The 21,767-nt window shown below is 43.3% G+C and overlaps 1 protein-coding gene across 7 annotated transcripts in view; it reads left to right on the forward strand.

The window, feature by feature from the left end:
• The first annotated feature begins 1,729 nt into the window (after positions 1-1,729).
• WWC2 (WW and C2 domain containing 2) overlaps positions 1,730-21,767 on the forward strand; it is a 214,451-nt gene continuing 194,413 nt past the window's right edge. For 4 of the 7 annotated variants that reach the window (XM_073341736.2, XM_073341738.2, XM_073341739.2 and 1 more), the window contains exon 1: positions 1,730-2,478. In XM_073341736.2, coding sequence (XP_073197837.1) covers positions 2,348-2,478 — 131 coding nt within the window. In that variant the 5' untranslated portion in view covers positions 1,730-2,347. The remainder of the gene's footprint in view (positions 2,479-21,767) is intronic. The other 3 variants (XM_073341741.2, XM_073341735.2, XM_073341737.2) reach the window with 1 other exon arrangement.

Genomic DNA, 21,767 nt, shown 5'->3' on the forward strand with positions numbered 1-21,767 from the left:
TTTTCCAAATAAAAAGTCCCAGTCTTATTAATCTCTCCTCATATGCAAGCCGTTCCATACCCCTAATACTTTTTATTGAACCTTTTCCAATTCTAATATATCTTTTGTAGGCTAGGGCGTACCATGGATTTATATAGAGGCAATATGATATTTTCTGGTTTATTATCTATCCCTTTCTTAAAGATTCCCAACATGCTGTTCACTTTTTTGATTGCCACTGCACATTGAGTGAATGTTTTCAGAGAACTACCCACAATGACTGACTCCAAGGTCTCTTTCTTGAGTGGTAACAGCTAATTTAGACCCCATCATTTTATATGTATAGTTGGGATTGTTTTCCAATGTGCATTACTTTGAATTTATCAACATTGAATTTCTATATACTATACACTGAAATGTAAGTACAATATTTATATTCCAATTGATTTATTTTATAATCCTATGCTAAAAATTAGAATGTAAGTAATATTTCAGTAATAGTGTGCCGTGACACTTTTGTATTTTGATGTCTGATTTTGTAAGCAAGTGGTTTTTAAGGGAGGTGAAACTTGGGGGTACGTGAGACAAATCAGACACCTGAAAGGGGTGCAGTAGCCTGGAAAGATTGAGAGCCTCTGGATAAGATGTTCCAAGTGCCAGAGCAGGACAAAAAGTGGGGGAAACTGAGACAATCGTTGCAGCAGTGCCCCAGGCAGCCAGGAGGGGGCGTACTGGGGCAGCAACTTTGCCACACATTTATTATAAAATAGAAGAAATTGGTGATACTGATTTTAGCAGTGAATGTCTGATACTGTGTTTATAACTTCATACAATCCCGCACCAACCACCTTAAAATTTTTAGGTTGCAAAGCTAAACGCTCAAAAGTCAGGAAACTCCTGGATTCAGGTTGTCTCTGCATCGTCACATGCGGTTTCTTCCACACAGCCCCTGGCCTTATTCAGAGTATAGGCTTGATGATTAAGAGAGATCGGGGTTGCAATGTTGCCCAGTTTTGTGATATCTGAGAATTTATTTACATCCCCAGCTACTGGAGACGATTCACTCGGAGAGCATCTCAGCTTACTGGTTTCCACGATATGCATCTGATGAAGTGAGCTGTAGCTCACGAAAGCTTATGCTCAAATAAATTGGTTAGTCTCTAAGGTGCCACAAGTCCTCCTTTTCTTTTAACGAATACAGACTAACAGGGCTGTTACTCTGAAATCTGAACTCAGCTGACTGGTGTGTTTAAATGAAAGTTCCTGGCCGTTATGGCTGTGGAGGAAAGCTCGAAAACAAAAGCTGAGTGCAACCTCAAGGTTCAGCAACCTGCAGCCAAATAAAGGGAACCCAATATTTAAAAATAAAATAAAACCGATCTGTTTTAAGAGTCATATCTCAGGGTTTCGGGGGGCCTGGGGCACGACTTTCTGACCATTTGAGGTTGGCAACAGCGGGTTGCGGGTCACTAAGGACGGAGGCCGTTGTCTGCGGCGGGCCCTGAGGCGCAAAGACGAGCGGCAGCCCCGTACGGTGCATGCTAGGCACGCCCCCTCCGTGCCCGGGGCCAGCGCCGAGAGCGCGGGAAGGGCACAGTCCTTCCACCAGCCCCGGGGGGAGGGAGGATTCTCCGCTGGCCGCTTCCACCCGCGACGCAGCTCAGCCCGGGCCCACTTAGCTTAGGGGCGCCCAAAGGAGGGCTGGGGGTCAGGGCTACGTGCCGGCTCTCCGGAGGGGGGGGGGCGCGGTGACCCTTCCACGCTTCCCCGTGTGCTGCTCAGTTGGGAAGCAGCGCCGGGGCGGGGAAGCCCTTCCAGCTCCTGCCTCCCGCTCTCCTTCCCCCTTTCTGCAGCCCTCTCCTTCTTCTCGCCTGCTGCTGCGGGCCCCACCGCGCCGATCGCCCCTTCCCCCTCTCGGCGGGGTCTGTCAGGCCCGGGTCGCCCCCCCCCCCCTCCCGCGCGCTTGCTGTGGGCGGCGGCAGCGGCAGGGTTAAGGCTGAGGAATGCGGCGGCGGCGGCGGCGAGGAATGTGCATGCAGATGAGATGGATGTTAATCTCATGCTAATGAGCGGCGGCGACTGCTGCCCGGGGCTGAGCCGGGCTCCCCCGTTCCGAACCCAGACAGCGGCGGGGCTCAGCCCGGGACCTTGCCCTGGTGGTGCTGCTGCAGCAGGCGGCGGCAGCCTAGACATGGTGGATTGAACCGGAGGAGGGTTTCCTGAGCGATTGCACGAGACTCTCTACTCCCCCCCGCCCCAGGCCCGGCTCCGGACCCCCCCGCCGCCGTCCCCCGGCTCTACTGGGGGCTTTTCCCGCTTCCCTTCTTTCTTCCTGGCCCTATGGAGCAGCTACCCCCGGCGCCCGACCATGCCTAGGAAAGAGGGGAATGGGCAGCTCCCCTTACCCGATGGCTGGGAGGAGGCGAGGGATTACGACGGTAAAGTCTTCTACATTGACCACAACACCAAGCAGACCAGCTGGATCGACCCCCGGGACAGGTGGGCGCGGACGGAGGGAGGGGAGGACCGCAGGGGATGGGATGGGGGCAAGGGCAGGCGTGGGGGAGACCCGGCAGCCGCAGTGTGAACCCGGCTGAGAAGCGGCAGCCGGAGCCCTTCCTGGGGGGAGGCGGGAGGGTCCCTTCCCGTTATATAATGGGAGAGACAAAGAGGGGGGCAGCCCCGTGGCAGGGGATGAGGGTGGGGATGTGCTGGGACTGGGGGGAGTCTTGCTCTCGCTCAGATGGGAAGCGGACTGAAGAGGAGTGGGGAAGGGAGAGCGCCTTGGAAACTGAGGCAACCCCCCCACAAACAAACGCTGGAAAGGGGGTGGGGTGGAGGGCGTGTGCCTGTTTATCAAGGGAATCAGCCTGATCCTGTTGGCAGTTCAGTATTTATTGTGTCTCTATTTTGTGATTTTTTTTTGTGACCCCCCCACCCTTAATCTTATTAAAAACTAGCTTTCATGCTCTTTATGGTTAATCTATGCAGCCTGTGTGTGTTTATATAGTTGTAGTCTTATGAAATCTTTCCTTAATGTAGTCTGATATTGGGGACCCATAGATCCCAGGAAAGAAGGAGATTTAAAGATAGAAAGTAGTTAGGATTTACTTGCCTGTCCTGTACCAACTTTTATAACAGTCTTTCCAGAGACAACCCAGAGAAGCAAATGCTAGGCGTCCCGCTGACTCCTGAGTATGGTGTACTTGGGTCTGAATCCCTCAGTTTGTGAAAGTGCAGGGCTGTGGCATTTAACTCTCCTTTACTGTGAAACCTTATATCAGGAAACTGCCTGTCTCTTTGCCCCAAGCTCCATGAACTTGCCTGATATTCATAGCCCAAAATATAGTTTTTATTTCTTCTTGTGAAGAAGCTAAGGCTGCAAGAGCTCTACAGGCCTCATCTATTAAGTAGGCCTCAGCCAGGCTAAATCCTTTCAGTCCCCCACCTAGAGACTGGGATGTTCCCTGCATTTTTCAGTCCTATGTATTTAAACAAGAGCCACAAAAGACAAAACTTGGGGGTGGGGGAAGTAAAACCAACTCAGACCCTTCTAAGGCACCAACTACTTTATGTAAATCTTTCAGTTTTGAAGAGGCTTTTACTTTATAAAACACTTTTTAAACCTGAGATCTGTTTTAATTTGTGGCCTAAAAAGTTCAGAAATAAAGATTATTCTTTACTTTGTGCATAGTGCAAGCTATAGTATTCTTGTTAAGCCTATTGTAATCCAATGATCAAAAACTTATAAGTGACATTATAAATTTATGGCACAAACCATGATGAATTATCCATGAAGGTCTCGGTTTATATTTCCCTGCAGAAGTTAGAAAAGGCAGTTGTGATGAAGCTAGCTAGTGTCAGAGCCTTGCTGCTTGTTAGATGCATAGTGAAAGTTTTGACAAGCATCATACACAGTCAGACCTACTTTCCTGATATACATGATATTGGAATTAAGTGTTCTAACACTGGTAGCCCTGTTGTTTGACTTCTTTGCACTTTGAAACATCTTAAATATATTGTAAATGTCAGTAACATGGTGGTGGTCACAGGACAGTGATATTTGTTGGAGCTGTTTAAATATTTAGCTTCTGCAGATGTTTTGGTAAATATTTTTGACTTCTGATAGTTAAAATGGAGAGTTTTTCAATGTTCCTTGAAATTAGTGTTTTCAGTTCAGTTTTGTTCTAGATTTGTGTTTACAAAACAGATGACAAGAAAATAGCGTAAAGTAAATAGAAAGTAAAATTATGATTGCGCTTATCTATCTTGCCTTCTGAACAAATTAACACTTTCAAACAAAAGAAACATTTGACACTTATTGTGGATTCTATTGTCCTTAAAATGTTCAGTCATATTTATTCTGTATGTGTGTGATTGGTCTCCTAGTACATTTGAGTCTTTACTCCAATTACTACAGAGGTTTTTGTTTTTTTTTAAATATGAACTAGGAGAATTACACTTTGTATTTCTCTCATCATGCAGGTATTAGTATAAATTAATTGCTTGATTTTTTTTTTTTTTTGAGGCGAGAGAGGATTTAAAACACAATCAAGCTCTGGGCTAGATGTATTTTCTTTAATGAGGACTAATGGAGTGAAGTCCTTGTTAAACAGTGTAGGAGACAGTGTTTGGAGTAACTCCATTAACTCTTGTCAATCTTGTTTCTTACTGTTACAAAACAAACAGAAAGAGGTATGTTGCACGAGGCACTTGAGATAATCCATAAAATAGTGGCTATGGCTCAGCTGAAACTGAATTACCTGCACGGAAAAGAGGCTGATTGTCCATGTATGATAAAATTTTAGTATCTACACATACAATCAATATTTAGATTGCTGACTAGATTTGGAATAGTAGAAATAACTTTTTTGAAATGCCTGTGATTAGTTAACTGTGGGCTACATTATGTTGAAAATATAAGTATATTAGAAAAATGCACGTTGATATCCCATACAGGACAGAATAGATAGCTGTCAGAAGAACTAGAAAGTGAGCCTTCAGGTTTTTGTCAATACAGCAATGTCTGGGTTCTGAATGATCTTGGAATGTATCTAAAACTGTCAAGATGAAGTGTTGAGGTACTGTGGTGATGGTGTACTGGAGAGTCTGAGACTGACTTGACAACATACTTGTATCTATTCAGCTAGTTATTTTCAACTTTTATTTTATTCAGTTCCCTGATGTAAATCATAACAGTTGCATAATGTACTTTTGGAATACACTAATACAGGGATTCTCAAATTATTTCATAACTTTGACTAAATCTTAATAAGATACTGTCTTGTGGGCAGCTTCCTTCCCATTTGCAATTCTATAACAGCCCCATGGAAACCACAGCAATTGCTTAAAGGTAAAAGCAATATTTGGAAAAAATTTAATAGATTTTTAGCTTCTTTGAACTTGATTCAGCAGATGAGAATAGTGGGGGATCCAGCATCTTGTGACTAGGCGGCTCTCTGGACCATCAGCTAATGCTCCCTGGATCACAGTTTGGGAAACTCTTTATTAACAGAGAAAAGACTAGATGTATGAAGCTTCTTTTTGTGTGGAAACTGACCTGGCAATTGAAAATGTTGATGATCCTTCAAAGCTTTGGTGAAACTTGCTTGCATAGGAATATATGAAACTTATAGTACCAAATTTGTGCTAAGCACATTAGACACTCCTAGGACAAGATCCCTGCCCCCCCAAAAGTTTCCAATTTAAAGCCATGTTGCTGAGTATATGGATCAGGCCTGCTGATATAGTGATTGTACTCTACACTACAAAGAAGAAGACCTGGAGTCGATTCATGGACTGGGGCTCAGTTTTGCTCACCTTGCCTGCGTGAGTAATCCTGTTGATTTTAATGGTGCTCATATTTGTCGGTGAGAATGATTTGGCCCCTGTTTTTTGTACTCTCTAAGTCCATGCATGCTGGAAGTGCTGTAGAGGTACTGTAATACACTCAGCTGCTAAGGGGTTTGGAGTGCTTTGCATTGCTTGGCAGCGACCCCCTCCAAACGCTTCAGGAGCTGTGTTGACTGGGCTAAAGGAGACTGGTGGCTTAAAAAGCAGGGCCTCTAAGGTATGGACTGTACAGAGAAGAGAAACTGAGTTGAATTCAAACAGGAATGCAAAGAGGCTGGAGATATTTTTAGTGTTTAAATCTACAGACTTGACTCCCTTACCTATACTTTTGCTGTTTTGCTAAGCTACAGCAGACTGAAAACTGACAAGTTTTGTCAGTTCCACTGCTGCTATTTAGAACCAATTAGGCAACAGTGAAATAAACACAAACCATGTCAGTTTCACTCTGCCTCAGCTTGGAAAGATATGAAAAGCTGCAGAGACCAGCTGTTGACTGGAGAGGAAGACCAAAGTAAGAGGTGGGAGAGGGATAGAAGAACGCACATTTCCCTCCTTGTCCCTTTGTATTAGTTAAGAGACTGAGGCAAGGGCAGAGTAGAATAGCCTAGAGTAGAAGAGAAGGAAACGGTGAAAATATGCTTCTCTTCTGCAGCAGCCAACAGATGTTGGAAGGGCTTCACATTTATTAGACACCTCATTGGAGGCTAGCATGAATGGTGGTGCTGCAATCAGGGTTTAGAAACAGAAGCTAGATAGGAATCTCAGCTCCCTCCAGTTTCCGGAAATTGGATGGTGCTGGATTTCTCGCCAGGGCAGTGGGTCTCCTTGTGTTTTGTGTTGGCTTCTGGGCAGCTAAGTGTCAGATAAATTTTGTATACCCTTGTAATGACTGCCAGTCACCTATAATAGATATCCTTCTAGTCATTTCCATATCATAAAATCTGCTGTCACAGTTGGCCCTGATAGACACACTTATCAACAACCTCAGCAGAGTTTCAGGGAATGAATTAGCATGGGACTGAACTCCCCCTTCCTTCTTTTCTTTGCCTCTTGTAGAGCTGGTAAAATGTATCTCTAGAGAATTTACAGATTACTTTATCAAAGCAGTGATAGATTTATCGTGTTGTGGTGTTTGCCTTTAGAGACTGCCCTAGAAATACCCTGTCTGAATAACCAAAACAAGGGTTTGAAAAATTTACCAGACAGCTAGTAGCTAGAGGACTAAACCTGCTAGTTAGAGGTAGGTGTGAAATATAGTTATCTTGTGAACCTCTGAAGTGGAGAAGAAGTCCAGTTCGCCTTGCTACTTCCAGCTTCTAGGATGGAGAGGGTACTGGGATTTTTACTGGGGATCCCCACATCCTCCAATGGTGCCGTTCTGGCTAGGAGACACTGTGGACATTAAAAGCTCTATTCCCTCCCCTTATGGAAGGGACAAGGAGCTTTATTATTTCTTGTATTACCTAGAGGCCCTTATTGTAGACCAGGACCCCATTGTGTCAGGTGCGCTACAAACATAGAACAAAAAGACGATCCCTGCCCCAATCTTTTTGTCTCTTCTCCATCCCTCTGGAGATTCCTGGTTGCTATCCTATGAATAGCAGGGGGCATAGAAGGGACAGGAGATGGGGAGACTTGAAGCTGCAGCTGCTTGAGGAGTGGAGCTTGCTGCTCAGACATATGTTGCAGGAAGGCTGGGAAGGAGGCATGATTAGAGATGGAAGGGGAGGCAGGGGCATAGAGGAAGCTGGGGTACAGTGCAGGCAAGGGCTTTTGGGGAAGATCCAAGTATGGACCCCAGGCAAGAGAGCTAGTTGGATAGCGGGCAGCATCAGAGGACAGAAGTAACTAGTGGATCTGCTCTTCACAGAACTAAACAATGTTGTCACAGATAAATAAAATGACTTTCTGTTCACATGTGAAGAGTTCAGTATCTGAGGTGCTATGAAAATGTATTTGCATGTGAAACTTGGGGGTTGTGGTAGTAATTTTTTTTTTTAGCTGCAAGGCCTGAAATTTTTTTAAAAAGTGTAAGTTTTAACTTTGACTAAAAAAAAGATGGAAAGTTCAGTTATCTTTTGAAGAGTTGTGGTGTAACATTTGGAGACTAATTGAGTCATTAAACTATGAAATATAGGGATTTTAATACTGTGTTAAGTACAGATCTCAACATGACCTTAACCATGGAGTCACTAGAGTAACTCTATTAAATAAATCCTCTGTATAGTAAGGTACAAATTACCTTTTCTGTTCTGGTAGTGAAGAGGAGGAGTATGCAGCAGATCATCTGACACACCAAGTTGTACAACTTTTCTATAAACAATTCCACTAAGACAGATCATTTGGCATCTATGCCTGTTAGTGTAGTTCCTGACTTGCTTTGGTTTACATGCTAGCACTCCATCTTCCTTTACTCTCACCCCAAATAACTAGGTTCCATCTGTTCCTGCATAGCCTCTCCTGTTCATGACCAGTGTAGTGTGCTCCTTGTGAAACTCCCTGGTTCCTCACTCTGGTTTCAGTGGTAGTTTGGGAATTCCTTTCTCTGTCTGATTGCAGGGTTTTTCTTTAAAATAAACATGCCTGGTGCAGGAATTGAATCCACAATAAAATGCTAAAGGTCCCTGAACTCCTGGCACCAGACCTTCAGCTGCGTATCCTGCCTTCTGCAGGATTATGAAATGGAATGCAAGGCAGAATTCTAATATTATGTGGTGTATGGTACTATGATAGCATCAGCAAGTATGGCAGAACAGCAGTGTTTGTGTTTTTTAACAAAATTCAGACTTGTTCCATATGTGTGGTATAGACACTTCTAAAATAAAATATTGACTTTTTTTTAACTATAATTGAAATGCTATGGTGACTCTTGCCTAGGAGTGTTACCCTTATATCTTTAGGGATGATAGAACTCAACTTTTCTCTGATCAAAACAGCTAAAGTTGACTAATCAAAAGATGCTGGAGTAAGTCCACTTATGTATGCAAGGTAAATATATTCTAGTGGCTAGGGCAGAGGATTGTCAGGGTTCTATCCCTGGCCCTACCACTGACTTCCTATGTGACTTTGAGCAAGTTATGTCAAAAAGTAATTGCACGATTTAAAAAAAGAAATAGAATACCATTCATTTTAGTATTTTTGAATGTTTTTTCTATATTTTCAAATATATTGATTTCAATTACAACACAGAATACCAAGTGTACAGTGCTCACTTTATATTTATTTTTGATTACAAGTATTTGCACTGTAAAAAAAACAAATACATTTTTCAATTCACCTAATAAAGACATTGCATTACAGTACTTTTATTCATTAAAGTTGCACTTACAAATGTAGAATTGTGTACAAAAAAAATGCATTCAAAAATAAAACAACATAAAGCTTCAGAGCTTGCAAGTCCACTCAGTCCTACTTCTTGTTCAGCCAATCGCTCGATAACAATCCAAAGCAGTGTGGACTGACGCCTGTTCATTTACATTATCTGAGTCAGATGCCACCAGCAGAAGGTTGATTTTTCTTTTTTTGGTGGTTTGGGTTCTGTAGTTTCCACATCAAAGTATTGCTCTTTTAAGACTTCTGAAAGCATGCTCCAAACTTCATCCCTCTCAGATTTTGGAAGGCACTTCAGATTCTTAAACCTTAGGTCCAGAGCTGTAGCTATCTTTAGAAATCTCACATTGGTACCTTTTTTGCATTTTGTGAAATCTGCACTGAAAGTGTTCTTAAAATGAACAACGTGTGCTGGGTCATCATCTGAGACTGCTATAACATGAAATATATGGCAGAATGCGGATAAAACAGAGAGGGGATGTACAATTCTCCCCCAAGAAGTTCAGTCAGAAATTTAATTATCACATTATTTTTTTAACAATCCTCAGCATGGAAGCATATCTTCTGGAATGGTGGCTGAAGCATGAAGGGGCATATGAATGTTTAGCATATCTGGCACGTAAATATCTTGCAATGCCAGCCACAGAAGTGCCATGCAAATGCCTGTTCTCACTTTCTGATGATATTGTAAATAAGAAGAGGGCAGCATTATCTCCCTTAATGTAAACTAACTTGTTTGTCTTAGCGGTTGGCTGAACAAGAAGTAAGACTGAGTGAACTTGTAGGCTCTGAAGCTTTACATTGTTTTGTTTTTGAGTACAGTTATGTAACAAAAAAAAAATCTACATTTGTAAGTTGCACTTTGATGACTGGGGTTGTACTACAGTACTTGTATGAGGTGAATTGAAAAATACTATTTCTTCTGTTTCATTTTTGCAGTGCAAATATTTGTAAGCAAACATAATATGCACTTTGATTTCAATTACAACACAGAATATGATATATATGAAATGTAGAAAATCATCCAAAATATTTAATACATTTCAATTAGTATTCTATTGTTTAACAGTGTGGTTAATCAAGAGCCCAATTCAGAAATATAAATTACAATTATTAATAGCTGTGTATAATGTCTGTTTAAAGTTGACATCAATAAGAGATGTGAGTCTGATTTTCATAAACAGGGTTTTCAAACAAATATTGATATCATAGCAAGAGAGTAAGGCCCTGGCAATGTGGTTTGTACAGGTGGGCCTCTATGCACATGCAGTATGCCTCCACAAGGCTAGCAGGGTTCTGCCTGTGCCAATTAGACTGCATGATCATGGCCCAAATTATGTAGGGCTCAACTCAAGGGATATTGAGTTTGGTTTTCATATTACACAGGTTCAGTAGGAAGAAGTTCATTTGTGAAAAATGTTTTACTAAGCAAGGAGTGTGAAATAGTTGGGACTGGATGAAATGTAACTTTCTGTGATGGAGGGAGTGGTACCTCTAATGAACTTACAGATTTTGAATAAAGGGTTTTATAACTAATAAACTAGTTTTATAACCATTGATAACAACAGAACACAGCCTCGCAGAGGGAGTGTACTGCATTTTTATTTGAGGTGCATGAAGTATGAAACGTCCTTATTGAAAACAAACATGCCGTTTAGTTCACAGTTTGCTGTTACCCAAAGTTGTTAAAGGAGAAATCCATAAGTCATGTGTCATTCCTTTTTGTTAAATGTGTGTTATCAATTGCGTTTTGATCTAATTTTTAAAACATTTCACTTGCTACCACAGATTGTATTATGTGCTCTATGCTAGGCACTTCTTTGTTTATACACATTCTTACTTAGTACAAGATCCAGTAGCTTGATTTAAAACACTTTTTTTTTTAAAGATATGACAAAAATGCACTGACTCATGAATATTGAGGAATCTTTGGATTATAGAAGTAGTTTTTCAGGATATAATGAGTGGATGTGGATGCATAATTACTACATTACTGTGGTTTTTTTTTTTATATTTAGACATTTTAAAAAGAAATGTTTAGGCTTTGAGCCTGTGTCGAGAGCATGGGCTTTTGCTTATGCCTGTGTGATTCTCAATACAGTTTTAGGTTCTGAGATGACAAAAACCAAACAACCCCAGGGTGCCTAGACTTGCCTGTGGACATAGTGCAGTCAATGTTTTTCAAGACCAGTTTTGTTTCTCATCCAACACGTCTGACAACTCCAAAAATCAATCCTCTTCAAACTCCATTCTGGTTGTACCTCCTCTATTGTATTTCCGTTAATCCTGTAAAGCACCTTTGGGTACAGTTTGTAGGATCTGGGCCTTATTTTCCTGCGACCATTCATACAGACCACTTGATCATGTATATGCAAAAAGAAAAGGAGTACTTGTGGCACATTAGAGACTAACAAATTTATTTGAGCATAAGCTTTTGTGAGCTACAGCTCACTTCATCGGATGCACGAAAACTTATGCTCAAATAAATTTGTTGGTCTCTAAGGTGTCACAAGTACTCCTTTTCTTTTTGCGAATACAGACTAACACGGCTGCTACTCTGAAACTTGATCATGTATGTAACTTAACTCACACAAGTTCTTCCATAGAAGTCAATGAGACTACTTATGTGAGTAAATTATGCACATGCTTTAATGTTTGCAGGATCAGGCCTAACTTGTATTGTATTTTTAATTGTTTATGCAGATTAGACACTTTTGTATAAAAAAATTATTTTCTCTAACAAGAGAGAGTGGCTTGATGGTGAAAGATTAGACATGTTCAGATCTTCAGAGGTTTGACTCAAGATTTCAGCTTTGTAAAGTAAATGAATGAGTTAAATTTACTGAGTATGAATGCGGAACTCAGATGAGAATCCAAAAACTGAGGTCCTTCCTGGTTGTTCTGCATGAACATTAGATTTAAACTTTTTTATTAAAGCCAATGTTAAAATTGTCTCCTACACAGGTTAAGAAAGAGTGTCAGTACATCTGGGTATAGTGCTTAAATTTGTACAAAGGTTGGTTTGAAAGTCATAAAATACATAGAGTACAAAATCAGCAACATTCCAAATTAAGGTTAATAAATTTAACTATTAAGGTACTCTGTAAGTACAAGGGCTTACCCTGGTGTCCTTGAACAGAAGTGCCCCCCAATCCTCCCTCTCCTTATGTTGTTGTTAAGTGTATCAAATGACTTCCTCTTGCCCCAATGTGACTGCCTCCAACAGTGATGTTTATATGGCTTGTGAAGTGAGCTTAGATCCATTGGGATGGAAAGTGCTTCCTGAATACATTTTACACCACTGTAACTGAAGCAAATGACTGCACACAAGGCTATGTGAATTAGGTAACAATCTAATGGCAATGAAGTGAAGACCTTTTTAACCTCTGTATTGCGAGCATTGCAAAGTATAAAATGAACTGTTTATACATTTACAGTTGTCCTAGTGAATGGTGGAATGTTGTGGAAATAATCATATGACATGTTTACAGAACATTCCTCACATAGTATTCAAATGATTAGAGAAATTATGCGATGCAGCCAAGCATTGAGTCGTTCTAGTCAGATGTGATTTACTATTGTGGTAAGTGAGAGATGATACATAGCAGCTCAGATTTAATAATTTTATTAAGATAATGTTGAAATAAGAAACGGTACAGAGTTCAAGCATAGAAGTTTCTGGTTGTTAGGGGATAAGGTACAGATTATCAAGGGGTGTAAAATTCGATTTAGGAGCTGGTGGAGTAAGGATCACATAATAATCTGCAATCTCCCCGACTGGGGGAAAAGTTTAACCGGTCAGAGTACAGACATTGAGATATGGGGTAAGTTATCCACACAACGGCTATGTTCAGTATGCGGAGTATAGTGAGTGGATACGATGGTGGGGATGGGTCTACCCTCATTTGGTGGGGTTTAATGTTCAATGGGTTTATGGTTCCAGTTCATACGGTCCGATGGGGAAGGCCTCTCAGTCTCTTTCCCATAGTGTGTGCACAATGTCGTACCGGCTCACTCCTCCTGGTACTGTCGGTGGCCGGTAATGTGCTCGATGTAGATGTCCCTGGACCATCGGATGGTGTCCGAGACCATGAGGCGCCGCATCAGCCATGCATAGCGTCTACCAATCCCGCAGGTGTGCAGCACACGCTCGTTGCAGGGGTCCCAAGCGCCCAGGGCTCCGACGATCAGGGCTTCCAGCTGCACCTCGTAGCCCTTTGCTCTCAGGGTGTCGGCCAGAGGGGCGTATTTTTCCAGTTTCCGAGCTCGGGCTTCTCGGAAGCCCGGGGTCCTGTTCTCGAAGGGGACCGTGATGTCGATGAGGATGATCTTTTTCTGGGTTTCGTTGGTGACAACCACGTTGGGTTGCAGCGGGCTGTCAGTACCGGGGATGGCGCAGTTCACGGCGACCTCCCCCAGGCACGGTGAGATGGCTTTCACCAGGCAGTTCTGGATGGCGTTGTGGCGCAGCTGCCAGGCTCTGGAGTGGGGCTTGCAGCTGCACAGGACGTGGGGCAGGGTCTCATTGGAGTAGCCGCACTTCCTGCAATGCTTATCTCTGTTCCCGTGGCGGACGGCTCCGTTGAGCGGGACGCAGTTGAGCCGGGCGCGGTGGATGAACCGCCAGTCGGCGAAGCGGGTGAAGCCGCCCCCGGCGAGGAAGTGGTTGCTGGCGTCCCACTTGCTGGTCAGTTCGAAGGCTTTTCCCTGGTCCAGCTTACGCTTCAGGGCTTCTATGTACAGTGAGTGGGTGGCTGCCTTCAGGGTCCTCTCCAGTAGGCCCCTGGTGCTCGGGGTGACGATGGTGTTGCCCTCAGACCTGATCTGTGGCACCAGGACTCCCAGCTCCTGGCGCTCCTCGCACCACTCCCAGCGGCAGCCAATGCGCTTCCCCAGGTGGTGCGTGGCATTGCGGGCGCGGGACCACAGTGAAGCGATGTCGCCCCCATCTCGGCCAAATTCGCCATCCAGGGAACTGCTCAGGAAGCTGGCGGTGTCTTGGCTGAAGGGGGCTCTACCGATCCGCTTTTGTGTTGCGTCATGGAGGGCTTTTGCTGCGATGCTCCTTACCATGGCGTCGGGACACGTCAGCAGGCGGAAGACGTGGGTGGTCACCATGATGTCACACAGGTCACCCATGCGGGGGACATTGGCACCATCATGCCTGTGGGTGATATAGACCAGCTCGTTGCTGGCTCTCTGGGGAAGGAATAACCACTTCTTCACCAGCTGACGGATGATCTTGTCTGCCTTGTTGAGGGGTACCTTTGCCACAGCGGATCCCCTCAGGACGAATGAGATGCGGGGGATCAGGAAGGTGTTCAGGGCGTTTATCTTTTGCCACGGTGCTAGCAGTGAGGTGTCGATCTTGGCGGCATCCTGTAGGATCTTTTGGGTGTCTGTCAGACACGGAAACCGTCGGTGTGCCGAGGTGTCGGTAGGCCTGCCCCTCTGCCGGGGGATGACGGGCTCGCCCTGGATCTGGAATTCTGTCTCCTGCACGGAGTCCCTTTTGCTGCCATCTATGTGGAGGGATGCGCACTTCTTTGCATTGAAGCGGAGCCCCATCCAGTCGGCAACTCGACTGGTGGCATCTAGCATACGCTGGAGGTTCTCTGGGTTGTCTGTGGTCAGGACTAGGTCATCCGTGTAAGCCAGGATGCTCACCCTCTCACTGTGGAGGTTGAAGCCGTCTGCACCCTTGGAAATCGCTCGCAGCAACGGCTCCATGGTGAGGTTAAAGATGATGGGGCTGAGGGGACAGCCCTGCTTAACTCCGCTCCGGATCGGGATCTCAGCGGTCTCCCCTTCGACCGAGCGAATGGTGGTGCTGCATCCCTCGTACATCTCTTGAATCACACGGCAGAAGTTGTTCTTTGTGCCCAGGGCCCCAATAAATCTTAATCCACCTCTGCCTACGCTACGGGTACTACAGCAGTACAGCTGCATCTATGCCACTGTAGTGTAAATACTTGCTACAGCAATGGAAGGGTTTTTTCTATTTCTGTAGTAAATCCACCCCCTCTGAGGCAGTAGGTAGCTAGGTTGACCTAGTGGTGTCTGTACTGGGGCTTAGGTTGTCTTAAAGTCATACCCTTGAGAGATGCAGTTTTTACACCCCTGAGTCACATAGCTAGGTTGACCTAAGTTTTAGCTGTAGATCAGGCCTTAGGTTATCTGCTGAGACTGCCAACCATAATGTAATTGTAATGGTGTGTTTTGAGGCTTGGATGCTTGTCAGTTAGGAAGTGGGTAAACTATCTGCTTGTTTTATGGTGGTCTCCAAACAGTTTTGGATAATGACTTTTGGTTGGAAAGGTGGATTTGAACCTGTGATCTAGAGAGACTGTTCCAGATCCTATTACTAATGCCTTAAACCAGTGCTACTCAAAGTGCTGGTCCGCGGACCGGTGCTGATCCGCGAGCCATCGGCTGTCGGTCTGCATGCACATTGGAAAAAAAAATTGCCGGTCCCCCACATCAGATAGCTTGAGAAGCACTGCCTTAAACAATTCAGTCCACCTGGGAATAGGCTTTCTGTCTGAATGAGTTTGCAGTATCATAGATAACAGCAGTTCATTTTAGTAGTGTGGCATGGTATTTTTGTCATATCCATAGATGTGTGTTAAAACCGAAGTGGGGAGGGGATTGCTGAGCTGGAGTGGATTTTTTTTTTCTGTCTGTCTGTCTCTTTCTGTCTTTCTTTCAAGAAGTGATAGAATATATTCAGAAAGTCTGCTTGGTGATTGTCTGAAGGTTTTTATGCACCTGGGCATCCTTAGTGTGCCACAGACCTGAAATGAAGTTGAATAGAGTCAATATCATGAAATTTAATTTATGATGATATGCCACTTGTGTACTGACAGACTAAGGTAGTGTAAAGCTAAGCTCTGGTTTTAAATAACACCAAATGCAAACAGTGTTAGAAAGGTACTTGCATAGAATGTACTGTTGAAATAATGGTCAATTAGTATCTGTGCTGGGTGTTTCGATGATAGATGAAATGTCAAATATCCAGAAACAATATCCATTGTGCAATAAGGGCAGCTATTGAACAGAAAATGTTTTAATTAGAGAGAATCATCTTTAGTCTATTCAGGAGTTATTAATGTTAAAAAGTTGTTTGTTTTTTGCTGACTTCTCTTGAAGATATTATAATAAAGGTGAAAGTACGTCTATGTGGCATATCTTTCAGGAATATGGCTCTATTGGCAGACTTGGGTCAGTCTGCAAAAAGTCAGTTAGCTCTTGTGTGATCAAGTGTCAACCTCAAATCTCACCACTCTTGTATACAAATGCAAAGCTCTTCTTCAACCTTGACTTCCCAAGTAACACAGTCTACCATCTTAATAAATTAAGAAAACACAATTTTACCATAGGGAGGGGAATAAGGTAAACAGCATATGATAGATGTTAACCATCTGTTTTTCTCATTGGAAGGCTTTCTGAAAACACAAGCTAAGACCCTGAATGGAAAAAAATACAGTAGGCATAAGAGACTTAATTGTGATATTTGGAATTGTTCATTTAGCAATTTATGGACCAAGTGAAATCCTGTTAGGACTTTCAGAGCTTGAGGCTGAAAAAACATTTTCTCTTTAACTTTATTTTGGTTGCAGGTTAATTAAATTGACTGATTAAAAAAATAAACAGTGAGTGATCCATTTGGGAAGTGTCCATTTAAAACTGCTTTTAGGCAGGATGAGAGCAAAAGAGAAATTTTGTTTGGAAATCTCTTTCAATGAGTCAGTTACCTTGCTTCAGCCAACTAAACTTTGTAAGGTGGAAATTTTGGGGGAGTATAATATCTGCCATAACATGTTGAAATTGAGCATTGGAAAGGTTTCAGATCACTATTGAACAGGTTAACAGAGTGTACCATGTAGGTAGCATTTCAGTCTGGCCACAATCCCTGGAAATTGTACAGAGGTATACAGAAGAAAATGCAGCCTAAAAGAGGCCATGGAAGAGGGAATTGCCAGAGGGACTTCATATACAGTGTGCCCTGTGTAAAATGATGGCAGCTGATCACTAGCTAACTTCTAATGTGAAGAAATGGGCTTTGGGAGAGGAATCCCAAAAGACGCTTCTCTTCTGTATGAATTAAACAACTTCAAATAATGGTGACCTACACAGGCGCGGGAAGTAGGGATGCAGGGGGGTGCTGAAGCACCCCTTAGATTTTATGCGGGGTGCTGACTGTGCATGTGGGGTCCCAGCTCCCAGTCCTGCTCCGAGCTGCGCCTGCTGGCTCCACGCCCAGGGGTACATGTGGGGTCCCAACTGCCAGCTCTGCCTCAGCTTTGGTGGTGGTGGTGGGGAGGGAGGCAGCACGAAAAGTTTGGGGATAGTTTTTGCTGGCTCTCAGCACCCTCACTATAAAAAGTGTTCCAGCACCACTGGTGAGCTCTGATAGCTGTGAGGGAGCAGCATGTTCACTATAGCTTTCCCGTTTTAAAATCTGCAAGCAGTTATGTGGGCCCAGTGTCTCCACCTGTTGCTGGACTGCTCTCACTGGATCATTTTGAGCACTGGCAATGTGTTTGGTATTTCACAACACATAGAAGACATGGCCGTTGCTCGAAGAATCTTAGTCTTCAGAGCTGATAGGGAAGTCATACATAGCACTTGGTGACCAAGAAGTAGAAAGGTCACGTAACAGAGCAGCATTTAAACAAAATTAAAAGTAGTACTTATGCTGGTGACACGCTAAAGGCATATTGGATGCCTTTCTGGGAAAACTCTTTAAATGAGAGCGTGCCAAAAAGAGTATCAGTTTGGCTCTCAAAGTTCATGCTGTGAACATAGTGAAATGCAAAATGCAACTGCAAAATGCAATGTTTGACTTCTTTTAATCAGACATGCAGCTTATGATGATGCTCTATTAAAACCAACTTCTCTACAAAACAAGCTCTTGTTTAATTAGAAGCTGGCTAGCCATTTTAAAATCTTCAGTATAGGGAAAGGAAGGTTGTCCCAGTGGTTACGACTTGGGGAACATCTGCTTTGCCACAGGCTTCCTATATGACTGTAGGCAAGTCATTGAATATTTGTGTTTTAGTTCCCATCCGTAAAGTGGGGATGATAACCCTGCTTTACAGGGGTGTGATGGGTGGGGCAGGTAGGTACAAATATGTAAGATATTTTGCCACTGTGCCCAAGCTAAGTTGCAAATGGGAAATGAGGTGGTTTTTTTGTCAACCAGCTGACTCTCAAAATGGAACTCTACCTATTTTGGGTCAAAAAAATCTGGTGGAGAAACACATGGGTTATGATCACTGATGAGTTAAGGAGTCTGTCTGTATACAGTGTATGAATTCTGGTTGACATTATGAAGTTGCTATATCATGGAATGTTTTTATGTGGACATGGCAGCCACCATTTGCTTGTGTCTGCCAGACTAGGGACAATAGTTGATCATTAAACTTTAAATAGTCAACTGTTCAGATGGAAACACCCTGGGTCAATGGATTGACTAAAGATGGGAGAAGCTTGTCCGTTCAATTAATGTGCACTGAGGGAGAGTGGAAAATCCTCAGTAGCAGAGTCCAGGTGTTGGTAGGGGGAGAAATTCACAGAGCAAGAGTCAGGAAGCTTTGGGCAGGAGAGAGGCATGTTTTCATAGCAGGGTGTTTGGTTAAACCAGGGAACCAGCTAAAGTAAGAGAAGGTTAGTTGGCTGAGGGAGGTGCTGTGAGCTGCAGAGAACTATTCCCAAGCCCAAAAAACTCTCCAGAGTGGCAGGGAAAATGCCTACACCCGTGTTTATTTTGTCTAGATCTATCTGTGTATCTTTCATGATAAGTAAAGGGTAATGGTTTTACAGTCCTGTGCAAAGTATCTGTTCGCTTTCATTGTCTTGTGCCCCTGAAGAGTTTAAACAATAAATTCAGAGTGGTGGGAGGAGGTATATTGTAAGCTGCAGAAAGGAAAGTCTAAGGGGCCAGCACTAGTATCAGGGGCTGAGCAATTGGACTTCTGGGTCCCAGCTCTCAGAAGTAGGTGCTAGACAGGATCTACACCCTTGGAATGTGTCTAGAGATCCTAGCCAGGGACAGTGCCTGGAGCCTGATCAGATTCGAGGCTTAAAGAGCACACAGGGTCCATTGAGCTGAGTCCCAAACACAACAGCCTGGAGAGTGTCCAGCCATAGGGGGAGCTCGCACGTGTGTGCACGTGAGAGAGAACATCGCTTACTTCTAGTAGGTGGTTGGAGATAGCTTTGTTCTGGCACAGGAGAGCCTGGTAAACTGTAATCCACATTCTTCAGTCTGTTCAAGAGTTAATCTGTGAAAGAAGCATGATAGGCAGCTTGTCTGTCAGTGGTGGTTCCAGCTGCCAGGGCTCTGTGGCATGCAAGTGACATATCAACGCCATGACAGAGGGAAAAGAATTTATCCGGTATTGTTTTCAGCAGGGAGCAATCTGCAGAATGATGAGGGGAAGGATAGTCTTGTGGGCAGGTGTTGGATTGGGACTCAGTTTTGGGTTCAGTTCCTAATTTTACCATCAACTTCTTTTGTGACCTTTGTACAAATAATTTACTCATCTGTAATATAAGGATTATATCCCCCCCTGCACACATGCATGCACACACACAATCTCTCACCCTTTGTCAGGCTCATAGTCATAGATTTTAAGTGTTTTGGGGCAGGGACTGTCTCTTACTATGTGTTTGTACAGCACCATGCATACGAGGGCCCCAACCTTGGTTGGTGCTTCTTGGTGCTCCTGTAATGTTACTACAGTATTAAATATTTATTAAACCTATGATGGGGATTTCCTGGTGAGACCACATTTCTAGGTGATCCATCCTTTCAGCGTTGACGCTCATAGAAGCCGTAGACCAAATGTCACGGATAGGCTTGCTGATTAATTCCAGAAAAGAAATATTGGCGGTGAAAGAATACCAAAGAAACTTGTGTTCCAGTCTATGATGAAGATAACTTACTTGGATACCTCTATTGGTAACCTGTTTCTGGGGAAAAGACATTTAGCTGATGCTCTGGTAACCGCAAATATGAATGTGGCAAGTTAGTGCTGTTTCTCAGTGAGTCTCCTGTTCTATGTACAGGAGACAGTGAAAGTTCTTGCAAACCTAGGTTTCATCGAATCCTCGTAGAGCAGCATTCTCTTTGAGAGGCAAGTAAAATTAACTATGCCATCCTTGCTATGTAGAGATTGAAAATTATTATATTCATTCCGATTGTGATGATGCTATAGTTGGGACTCAAAAGGGAAGTTCTTTACAATACAAATAAAAGATGCTATTCCTGTGTACTTTGCTTATTAGGTTTGGTAAACTATGTGGTGGTGGTTTGTATTGCGATAACATATATGGATCCCAGCCATGGATCAGGACCCCCTTGTGCTAGGCACTGTACAGTTAGTAATTTGATTATTTATAATAACATGTCCTTCAAGTATGAAGGCACTCAAAGAAACAAGGGAACAATAAAATACACAATTAATGAATGGGGAGAAAATACCATAAGACTAGCTTGTAAAGAAAATTAAATTAATACATGACCACACTGGAATTGGTACTCCATTCAACCAGATGGAATTAAATGAAAGATTGCTTTATATTTGGAACAGTTTTGCTGGGTCTGAAAGGGGATTGTGATGTCTAGAGTTGGATGAGTCCTGAGAGGGATGAAAATGCAAATAAAATCAGATGAACATAGTGGAAGCACAGAATGGAGAACTTTATATGTAGAAATGATTTAAACCTCTCAAAATAAGTAATCATTTAAATCCAATATAGTAAATAGTGATATGAGATATAGTGCCTAGCAGAGAAGGAGAAAAATATATATTCTGCTGCATTTTGAACTGTCTTTGCAAGAAATCAGTAGAATCAGTCAGGAAGAGCAGCTAAGAATGGCAACTGAAGTAGATGAATGAAATGAATTATTTCTTCCGGTTAGATTTGTTGGAAATTACTGTATGTGTATATGCATACCAATTAAATTTCCATTGCCTTCACTATTTTTCTTTAATCAATGACTCTTCCCTCCTCTCCACCCCCCATCAGCAGTTCTGTGTTTTGGGTTAGTAGGGGATCTTTTTGGTATTGTGATGGGGCAAGGCCAGATGGCTATGGAAAAGTAGTGGGAGATAGATAGATTAGCTCCAGGCTAAACAAATCCCTGGTACCAGGATAAGTGAAATGGAACTGCTCCAGGTCAATTAAGACACCTGGGGCCAATTAAGAACTTTCCAGAAGGCAGGGAGAAGGCTAGGTTGATTGGGACACCTGAAGCCAATCAGGGGCTGGCTGAAGCTAGTTAAAAGCATCCCAGTTAGTCAGGTGGGTGTGCATGTCAGGAGCTGTGGGAGGAAGTTGTGCTGTTGGAGAGGCTGAGTAGTACATACTATATCAGGCAAAAGGAAGGAGGTACCCTGAGGTAAGGGTGAAGTGGAGCTTGAGGAAGTGAGGGCTGCTGTGGGGGAAGTAGCCCAGGGAATTGTACATGTTATGTTTCTAAAAGGTCAGCTACATAGCTGATACTATTAGGGTCCCTGGGCTGGAGCCCGAAGTAGAAGGTGGGCCCAGGCTCCCCCCCCACCTTTGCCCCCGATTAATCACTGAGACTGGGAGAC

This window comes from Lepidochelys kempii, chromosome 4 (genome assembly GCF_965140285.1).
Source record: "Lepidochelys kempii isolate rLepKem1 chromosome 4, rLepKem1.hap1, whole genome shotgun sequence".
In the NCBI taxonomy this organism is placed as follows: domain Eukaryota; kingdom Metazoa; phylum Chordata; order Testudines; family Cheloniidae; genus Lepidochelys; species Lepidochelys kempii.